We start from the raw sequence: 10,156 nt of genomic DNA, 5'->3' as shown, positions 1-10,156 counted from the left end.
CCTGGCCATGCCTTATGGGCAAATGAATGAATGTGGACAGAGGGCTTTGCAAAGGGACAGTTTCTTGTTTTAAGGCAAGGTTATTATCGCACAGGTGCCCAAGAGAAGGGCAGAAGGGACCACTTGGGTAGGGCCCCTCCCCCAGAAGAGCTGGGCAGCAGGGGCCTGTCCCCCGGCCAGAATGGGTAGGCAGGGTCTGTCAGCAGAGTCACTCCACGGAGGCCCCCCGGGGCTTGCTGCTGTCAGAGCTGCCCCATGCCCGCCCCCTGAGCCCAGCGTCATCTCAGGGGGCAAGGAGGGGTCACATGGCCTGGCTCTGCTGTGAGAGTCCAGCTGCCTGAGGTCCTGCTGATTCTCACCTGGTGGCAGCCAGAAGCCCGTCTCCTCCGCTCTGGGGACAGCCTGTGGGAGCCACGCACCCCTATACCTCATGTGGGGTGTGGAGCCACAAACAGAAAAGTGTACACATCCCATCTGGACAGCCCAGTGCCTTGTCACAAAGCGAGGTCCTCCACAAAACACCTTCCAGACCAAGAAACAGGACACGGACAGCGTCGCAGGGGCTGTGGAAAACACAGAACCGAAACCAAAACACAACTTGGGAGCGTTGCAGGAAGTGTCTGAAATGCCACATGTCTGAAATGCCAGCCCTGTGTTGCTGCAAAGTGTCCCCCCATCCAAGCTGAGATGCCAGCTCAGCCCACAGGGGCCCACGGCGTGTCCCCCAGAGCAGCTCGGAGCCCACAGAGCCCACATGTGTTCCAGAGCTGCCTTCCTCTCTTCCGAGTCGGGAGTCCCGCAGCTCACCCCATTCCGACCCCGCCCCTCTGCTCCCCAACCCGCCTGCTTCGGGGTGGCTATTTAAAAAGGCAGGGTAGACGGCTGGCTCAGAGTCAAGGGGTGGGTGGGCCACATGCCCCTGTCCAGTGTTGTCCTGCATCTTCTGAGGACCCCCTCAGCGCCCACCCAGAGGCCCACTCTTGCCCACCCCTAGCAGAGTTTTTCACGTTCAGGTGAAGATTCTAGACCAGTTCATGGCCTTGGTCTGGGGAGAGGACAGACCCAGAAGACTCCACAGGTGGTTCAGGGTCCTGAGCACAGCACCAGGTTCCGACTTAGGCCTGCTTCCCACCAGCCTCTTTTGCCCTGCCTGACCTCAGAAGACCACCCACTTCCACCAGGAGCCCGGGAAGCCGGCCGGCACCAGCTGGTCACTGTGTGTTCAGGAGTTTGCCAGCGGACTGTTATACGCAGCATTAAAATTTAAATGGCACAAACTTATAATTAAATAAACTATATTAAGGATAAATATAATGTTCAGAACTCACCAATTTCTAATTATTTTTATTATGTGTCACTATTGCCTACACCTGTGAGCTATCTTGCACCTACTGCCTATCTACAGTGGGAGGCCCCCCCCCCCCCCCCCCCCCCCGCGGGGGCGGGCGCCGGCCCGGCGCCCCCCGCCCCCCCCCCCCCCCCCGCTCGTGGGGGACTGTCTGCCCTCTGTGCCTCTGGGCTCTGACACCCAGTCCAGGAGGGAAGGAGCACGGCATACCGGACCTTCCCACCGGCGGGCTGGGCAGCCTGGGCTCCTTCTCTGAGGGTTTGTGTTCGCGTAGCCCCAGAGCTCTTAGATACCTCCAAGCACTGGGGCAGAGGAGGAAGCCGCAGACTCCACCAGGCCTGAAGTGTCCCCTGCCCAGGATCCTGGGCGGGGGAAGTGGATTGAAAGAAGGCAGAGGGATGCGGCAGCAGAGCCCTCCACCTCCCAGTCACAGCGCCCCCCCCCACCCCGGGGGCGCAGGGGTCCCCCATAGCGCCTTCTGGCGGACACAGCGCTTCAGAGGGCGAGGCAGAAGGGTCGGGCCCCTGACCGCCTCCCCTCGGAGCTCCACACCTCGCCGCCACGGCCGCAGACACTGCCCCAGGGGCCCTCCTCCAGCTCGGAGGCCCGCTACTCCTTCCCCTGCGGGGCAGCCCTCAGTGCCACGTGCCCGGGTCCCCTCTCGGTGGTGAAAGCCCGGGTCCTCGTCGTGGGCGCGGCTCAGGACGCCAGGCTGCGCCGAGGGATCCCGTTCCGGCTCTTCTCCCGCTCCCGCGCGCCCTGCCTCCCGGCCCCGGACAGTCTCGCCCCCGGGGCCCAGCGCGGAGAGGTCCTCCCGAGTCGCCTTCCAGCCTGGGGAGATCCGGGCGCAAACCCGCAGGGGCGCTGGTGGCCAGTCCCCTCCCGCGGCCCGGGGCACCGAGGCGCATAAGGCGCACAGCCCCCGGGGCCGCGGGGCTCGGAGCCCAGGACTGCCGCGTGCGGCCCGCGGGGTCCCTCTGGCGCCGGCAAGCGGAGGCCGAAGGACACGCGGGCTCCGGGAAGGTTCAGGACCGAAGCGCCCACAGAACGTGGGCGGTGGGGCACCCGGGGGCACGGGTGGGACGCGACCACCGAGTGGCACAGAGGAGACCGGGGTTTCTCCAAAAGGACTCAATGAAGCCGGCTGCGCTTCGCACCCGCGGGGCGGCGGCCCAGCCCCCGCACCCTGCAGCTGCCTGAGGGTCCCTGGGGCTGGGGACCCCTGCCAGCGCAGGGCCCGACTTGGGGGGAGGGTCTGGGCCGTCAGCGGGGCTGCGGGACCGCGGCTCTAGGCCGGGCTCGCACCGTCACCCGGAGCCCGACCTCGGGATCCTGGCGCCATCTCCTCCTGCACGCACTGGGAGCTCGGAACTCTGATGGCCCGGGGCGCGCCAGCGGCTTGGGCCTGTCCAGAGCCCCGAACCGGGCGTCCCAACCCGGACGGGAATCTGGGAGCCTCGCCTGGCGCCGCTGCTACTCAGAAAACAGGTGCGGGGAGGGGGGCGGGAGCGGCCGGGGGTGACTCCGGGTGGAAGGTCCACCGTGGGGGGGGACTCCACACGGGCGACGATCCGGCCGTGGGCCGGGACCCGTCCCCAACTGCCCTGGGCGGAGCAGTGGGCCGAGCTGGGGCTCGCGGGGCCCAGAGAGCACGACGCGCACACGGACACGGACGTGCACGCGCGCCTCCGCGACAGGAAGGCGCTCCGGGAGCGCGGAAGGGTCGGGCCGCCCGGCCCCCAGGAAGCGCGGCCGCTCAGCGCCTCCCCAGGGGCCGCAGGGAACCGCCTGCCCGGAATCCGCCGGCTCCGCAGGCGGAAAGGCTCGATCCGAGAAGTGCCCGCGCGCCCCGCGGGTTCCGGGAGGGGGGCGGTGCTGCCATTCCCCCGGGGACGTAGCCGGGTCCCCAAAGCCCCGGGCCTGTGGGAGGGGGCAGGAGAGCCCCGAACGAGGTCGTGGAGAAGTCCCCCGATCCCAGGTATAGACCGGCTTTCCAACCCCACATGCGCATCCAAGAACCGTGCGGCAGCGCCGCGACCCCCTCTCTGGACTCGGCGGCGGCGCAAGGCTCCGCTCCCCAGCGCTCCTCACCCGACGCGCGAGTGTAGACGCTTTGAGCCCTTGAGGACCCGGTCCCGCCTTGAACGCCCCCGGCCCGGCCCCCGAGAGTGTTCTGTGGGGCCAAGCGGGTTGAACCGAATTCTGTCTCGCGGGCCAGCCGCGGCCTCCCGCCCGCCCACAACCCCGTCGGAGACTTGGGGACATCATGCAGGTGGCCCATCCTGTAGTCCCAGTCCTCCCCCCGCCCCGACCCCGCTCGGGGCTCTCGGAGCCTTCGGGGAAGCGGCGCGGGCTCGGCGGGGCGGGGGGGGTGCGTGGGTGGGGGAGACCGCAGGAGGCGACACCCCCCCTCCCAGCGCGCGCGAACGACCCCAGCCCGGCGCCGCGGGCCGGGCCGCAGACAATTAAAGCGGGATTCCTCCCCCGCTGACGTCGGCAGCGCCGAGGCCCCTCCCGCGGCGGCATAAAAGGCGCGGGCTCCGCAGCGCGGGCGGCAGTGAGGGCCGGGCAGCGCGGCGGTGCGGACTGCGCGGCCGAGCAGCGCGGCGCCCAGAGCGCGGGCCGCCCGCCGAGCCCCGCCGAGCCCCGCCGAGCCGAGCCCCAGGAGCCGAGCCGGAGCGCCGGCCCCAGCGCCCGCAGCCATGCCGGCCGGCCGCGCCGCGCGCACCTGTGCGCTGCTCGCCCTTTGCCTGCTGGGCAGCGCGGCCCAGGATTTCGGGCCGACGCGCTTCATCTGCACCTCGGTGCCCGTGGACGCCGACATGTGCGCCGCGTCCGTGGCCGCCGGCGGCGCCGAGGAGCTCCGGAGTAATGTGCTGCAGCTCCGCGAGACCGTGCTGCAGCAGAAGGAGACCATCCTGAGCCAGAAGGAGACCATTCGCGAGCTGACCACCAAGCTGGGCCGCTGCGAGAGCCAGAGCACGCTGGACACGGGCGCCGGCGAGGCCCGGGCCGGCGGTGGCCGCAAGCAGCCCGGCTCGGGCAAGAACACCATGGGCGACCTGTCCCGGACGCCGGCCGCGGAGACGCTCAGCCAACTCGGGCAAACTTTGCAGTCGCTCAAAACCCGCCTGGAGAACCTCGAGGTCCGCGCGCGCGCCGCGGTCCCCCCTCCGGCTCCGGCGCCCCTCTGCCCTGCCCCACCCCCACTCCCGACCCTGCCCGACACCCCCACTCCCCCCTCGGCCGGGCGCTGGTGCCCGGCCGGGGCCCGCCGGGAGCCTGAGGGGCCCCGCAAACGGCCACTCGCCCGAGCTCCCCGCCAGACCGCCCCCGCATTCGCCCTGAGGGGACCGCGCCGCCGGCCTCCCGGCTCGGTCCCCGCGCCGCGCGCGTAACGGTGTGGTCTCCCTCCGCCCTTGCACCCCCGCAGCAGTACAGCCGGCTCAATTCCTCCAGCCAAACCAACAGCCTCAAGGACCTGCTGCAGAGCAAGATCGACGACCTGGAGAGGCAGGTGCTGTCTCGGGTGAACACTCTGGAGGAGGGCAAGGGCGGCCCCAGGAACGACACGGAGGAGAGGGTCAAGATCGAGAGCGCCCTGACCTCCCTGCACCAGCGGATCAGCGAGCTGGAGAAAGGTAACTGGCCGGAAGGAGTGTGGGTGGGGGCTGCTGGCTGCCCGGCTGGTGGGACCCTGCCTCAGGTCGGGGCTTCCTGCAGGGCTCGGCTCCAGGCTGTCAAAGCCTGAAGCTTCTCCACCCCTCCAGCCCTTCCCGCTTCCTGAGTCCCTGCCCTGGGTTTGGTTTGGGGTTTCCAGCCGGTGTTCCTGATGGGGCCGGGCCCCCTGGGCTGGGGACAAATGGAGGGAGGGGAGGCCGAGTGAGGAGGGCATCGATTGTGGTCGGCACCCCTCAACACACACACACAGGAAGGATTTTTCCAAGTCCCATCTTCAGTAAGTTTGCGCTGTGGCTGTGGTGTTCCCTGGTAAGAAAGACTGACTCTAGCTGGTCCCCAACCCCAGCAGGGAATGGGGTGCGGGCTGGGGATGGTTTGTTTTCTCCCACCTCCAGGGCACCACTGTTGTCCTCTGGGGATCTCCGGGTTCCCCCCTTTAGTTGAGCCCCTCCCCGTGGTCTTATTTTCTGAATGACTCGAGTGCTAGCATCCTACATGTCCTGTGGTTCCTGGGTCACCAACTGTGGCCAGCCCCACCTGCACTCTGGGGCTCACAGATGAGCTGGGCTCAGGCTTGAAGTCGCAGAAATCAAACAAGGTTGTAAAAGTGGGGGGGTTCCTAGGCTTGGAGCAGGGCCACGTGACCCCTCTTGGACCGCAAAATGTGCTGGATGGATTTAAACAGTGCCATCTTAAGGCACGTTATATAACTGAAAAACAGATCAGGGGAAGGGACGGGGGAGGGAGGGGGGAGGGAAGGAGGGGAGATTGGGGGGAATGAAAAACAGCCCCTAGAGAGGCCAGGGGCTGGATCTGCTCCAAGGGGTGTTTGGGGGGGCAGGAATACAAGCTGGAGATGGTTGGGGGGGCACTGAGGGGACCAGCCCTGCCATTCCCTGATAGCTGAATGGATTGGGGGGGGGTTGCTGGCCCAGCAGGACGCCTTCTAGAAATAATTCTTGGCCTGGGGGGCCTGTTTCCTTCTGGACTCCCTGGCAAGCCCCCAGCACACCCAGGAGCTGGCAGGTGTGTGTCTTCCTGGCTCTGGGCCCGGTGCCTGTGCCCACTGCTGGGTTGGAATGTTTTGCCTGGAGTCAGTCACACCAAACCCGGGGCCACAGCTACAGTGCGTGTGTGGGCTGGGAGGGGGCAGACAAGCATTCCCTGAGACATCCCTGGCAGGCAGGGAGCTGGTGCTGTTGGGTAAAGGGAGGCTTTTAGGCCAGGAGCCTGATTTTTCAGGAAACGCAGAGGAAGCTTTCCCTGAGAATGAGTGGCCCCGTCCTCAAAGCAGTCACCTTGGGGGGCCCTGGCTACAGGGCCGACTCCTCGCTCCCTGCTGCCCTGCCCTCATCGGCAGGGCTCCAAGCAGAGCTGCTGGACGAGGCTGAGGAAGCCGTCTTTCCCTCCTGTAGGGAAGATAGGGTTCTAGAAAGAGCCAGAGTCCTCTGGGCTCACTGACTGGTTCAGAAGAGCCAGCAGGGCCTGCAGCACACCCTGGCGTCGAGGGGAGTGAGCTGGGCACCAGGCGCCCACTTGTCTCGGGTGGGAATCCACGAGGAGACTTTGTGAACCATATCCAGGAACCAGGTCTGCCGAAGGGGCTGTGCTGGGGGCAGCCCCCTCTTTCAGGCTGGAGGAGCCTCCTCCCTCTGTGGCCACACCACCAAGGTCCAATAGCACCCCCCCCCCCACCATTGTGCAGGGACTCATTCCCTGCCCAAGCCCACGTGGTCTCTGTATCCCCATCCCAGCCTCCCCAGGGGCTGCATGTGAGCCTGAGCGGAGAGCAGGAGATCTTGGGTCAGCTTTTTTGCTCTGGCCCGTGCCCTCGGGCAGGCAAAGCACTTGACCCTGCTGGGCCTCCCTCTCAGCAGCTAGAGAATGGAGATGAGTCTGCTCCTGGCTTCCCAGAGCGGGAGGGGGCGGGGGACGGCAGGAGTGCTGAACGGGTTTCCAACGGGAACAAAGGCTTTGAGGTACAGATGACAGGACTGTGTCCTGTTCTCTCCAGGTCAGAAGGACAACCGCCCCGGGGACAAGTTCCAGCTCACATTCCCGCTGCGGACCAACTACATGTACGCCAAGGTGAAGAAGAGCCTGCCGGAGATGTACGCCTTCACCGTGTGCATGTGGCTCAAGTCCAGCGCGGCCCCTGGGGTGGGCACGCCCTTCTCCTACGCCGTGCCGGGCCAGGCTAACGAGCTGGTCCTCATCGAGTGGGGCAACAATCCCATGGAGATCCTCATCAATGACAAGGTAGAGCCCCCCACCCCCAGCCGCCTGGTCTCGCAGGACAGCAGAGTGAGGTCCCCCAGGGCCCCGCCCCCAGCCCAGCTGCTGGGCCTGCTCTGCAGCCACAGATGCTTGTGGTGGGGGGGGGGCTGGGGGCACCAGAAGGGCCAGTCAAGCAGGACTGGGGGAGGTGGAGGGGAGACGAGGAGGAGGGGCGCCCCTGCCCACACTCCATGAATAGTGCGAAGCTGGGACTTTCCCCGACCGGGGTGGAGGGTGTTGGGGGGAAGGTGCCCCGTCCCTCCCATTGAACCCCAGCTCCTCCTCCCCCAGCTCCGTGTAAGTGGAGGACCCCAGAGGCTCTCAGAGGTGAAGCTACCCCAGAGGTTCTCCCAGGGCCCAGATTGATCCTGCTCAACCCCTCAGCCCTGGGGGGAGGCCACATGCGGCTGAGCCCTTGGAGGGCGCAGCCTTTTCCCTCCGGGGAGGCTTCCAAGTCCCCGGTCTCTGGGGCAGCACGGGCAGGGACCATCTCCAGCCCTGGCCGGGAACTGGAATCCAAGCCCCGCTGTTGAGGCCTGGACCAGAAACGGTGGTTCTTTTCTGGGCCCCATGTCCCCACATCACAGGGTGTGCGGGTCCTTTTGTCTCCCGCACCATCCGACACCCCCCCCCCCCAATGCTAGAGACAGAGAGGAGTCCCAGGGCGGAGGCCTGGTGCGTGGCTCCTGGTGTCTGAGTCTCAGCAGAGGCTGTGCGGGTGTAGACCCGGCAGATCTGGCAATTTCGTGGTGGAGGAGAGCCGAGAGGCCCAGACCGCAGCAGTGAGCTGAGCCCCCGGCGGTGGGACTCCTCCTCCCAGGGCTGGTTGGGTAGACCGAGCAGAGAAGGGGGAGGGTGAGGAGGGGGAGGCCATTGTGCATTCAGGTCCATCCCAGGGTCCCCTTGACAAATCGTCCTGTTTCCCGTGTGACTCCGTGACCCGTCGGTGGATGGGGCTGGCGGACGATAAGGTCGCCGGGGCAGGTGCTGAGAAAATTCAGAGTCGCTTGGTTATTTATTTTAAACACGGTGATAGGAAGAGTCACGGTGGACACGGCGCATGGTGACGATCATTGATCTGCGCTTTGCCCCTGAACCTGTCACACCGTGTGTGTCCTCCTTCCTCCCAGGTGGCCAAGCTGCCCTTCGTGATCAATGACGGCCAGTGGCACCATATCTGCGTCACCTGGACCACCCGGGACGGGGTCTGGGAAGCCTACCAGGATGGCACCCAGGGCGGCAATGGCGAGAACCTAGCCCCCTACCACCCCATCAAGCCGCAGGGGGTCCTGGTACTGGGCCAGGAGCAGGTAGGGGCCTGGGGGCTGGGCCGGATGGGGATGCTGGTCGCAGGGGGAGCCCCAGAACCAGAGGAGGGACAGCCAGGGTGCCTGAACAGGGACGAGGGGGAGAAGGAGGGAGTGGGTCGGAGAGGGACATGGTTCCCCCCATTCCCAGAAAGAGCCGAGGGAAACAAGGTACGCAGTGGTTTGGGCCAAGTCCCTGCCTTGGGGGGGCTTCTCCAGCAGTACAAGCGGGGTGGGTCTTGTCTCAATGCTCTGGGGGCCGCCACACTTTCTTTGGCACGGAAAGGCCAGTCTGCCTTTAGCGATGCATAATTTATTTCCTGGAAGCGGTTTGTCTCCCCTTGGGCACTCGGAGGGATGCACCAGTGGGAGGGCCCCAGGCCTTCTGTTCCCGTGGGGCTCGGCAGAGGTGACATCTGAGCTCGTCCAGGCAGGGAGAGCAGCAGCGGTTCTCCCAGGGCCCTGCTCCCATGGTGGCACATGGCGCGAGTGGACCCTCTCACTGGCCGAGGGACAGGCCACACGTCAGGCAGAGTCCAGGTGTCCCCGGGAGATGGTCTGCACCCAGGACAGACAGAGGTGGCCAGTAGTGGCCCTTTTCCTGGGCTCCCAGAGATAGGACATGACAGGGTACCTCGAGGTCAACGTGAGAGCCCCTGATGGGGGAGACACGGGCATGTGCCCCCTCGAGAGGCCCCCCCACCCTCACAGCCCTCCACACTCACCCTCTGCTTTTCTCCAAAGGACACCTTGGGCGGCGGGTTTGACGCCACCCAAGCGTTCGTGGGCGAGCTGGCACACTTCAACATCTGGGACCGCAAGCTGACCCCCGGGGAGGTGTACAGCCTGGCCACCTGCAGCCCCAAGGCCCTTTCTGGGAACGTCATCGCCTGGGCCGAGTCCCACATCGAGATCTACGGGGGAGCCACCAAGTGGACATTCGAAGCCTGTCGCCAGATCAACTGAGGCTCCTGCCCAGCGGAGCCTCCTGCCCTCGGGCCGGCCCGCCCGCCTACCCCCTGCTTGTGCGGTGATGACTCCCTCACGTCTTCTTCTCTCCCTCTCCCCAGGAGTGACTCAAGGCCCACGCACGCGCACGCACACAGCCCGGGTCGCCCTCGTGCCCGGGAGGCACCCCCAGGGTCTCAGCCCACCCTGTTCCCCAGCGGCTGCGGCACGGGGCCAGGCAGACGTAGGTGAGGATGTGCGTGTGCGGCAGGTGCGTGTCGGGGGGAGGCGCTTTCCTCCAGAAGGAGCTGCCTCCTTTCCTCCTTCCTCTGTGGTGTTGGGAAAGCTCGCGACAGGCTGAGCATCCGCACTTGGGACCCCGTGAGCTGCCCCCGGGCCTCGGGGCCTCCTCCACACGCACGTCTGTCTCGGCAGACCTCTTCCAGAGCCGCATCTCTACGGGAAAAAACGTCTCATAGCGGTTGGTTCGAGGCCGGGGGCTCTCCACAGAGAATTTCTCTTCCTGGTGGGAGCCAATTCTCTCTGACCCGGGCCTGGGATGGCAGCCCGTGCTCTCTGGCAGTGAGGCAGGGAG

The 10,156-nt window shown here is 66.2% G+C and overlaps 1 protein-coding gene across 1 annotated transcript; it reads left to right on the top strand.

The window, feature by feature from the left end:
* Positions 1 to 4,050: 4,050 nt before the first annotated feature.
* On the top strand, positions 4,051 to 9,810 carry LOC111160443 (neuronal pentraxin-1). Its single transcript, XM_022523576.1, has 5 exons — positions 4,051 to 4,494; positions 4,782 to 4,989; positions 7,044 to 7,288; positions 8,437 to 8,616; positions 9,358 to 9,810. The coding sequence occupies exons 1-5, from the start codon at positions 4,051 to 4,053 to the stop codon at positions 9,577 to 9,579; spliced, it is 1,299 nt and encodes a 432-aa protein (XP_022379284.1). The 3' UTR covers positions 9,580 to 9,810.
* The last annotated feature ends 346 nt before the right edge of the window (positions 9,811 to 10,156 follow it).

Source organism: Enhydra lutris, unplaced genomic scaffold, assembly GCF_002288905.1.
Source record: "Enhydra lutris kenyoni isolate GAN:26980312 unplaced genomic scaffold, ASM228890v2 scaffoldscaffold75, whole genome shotgun sequence".
Taxonomy (NCBI): domain Eukaryota; kingdom Metazoa; phylum Chordata; class Mammalia; order Carnivora; family Mustelidae; genus Enhydra; species Enhydra lutris.
Note: the sequence above shows the minus strand (reverse complement) of the source record. Positions and strands in the feature narration are given on the sequence as shown.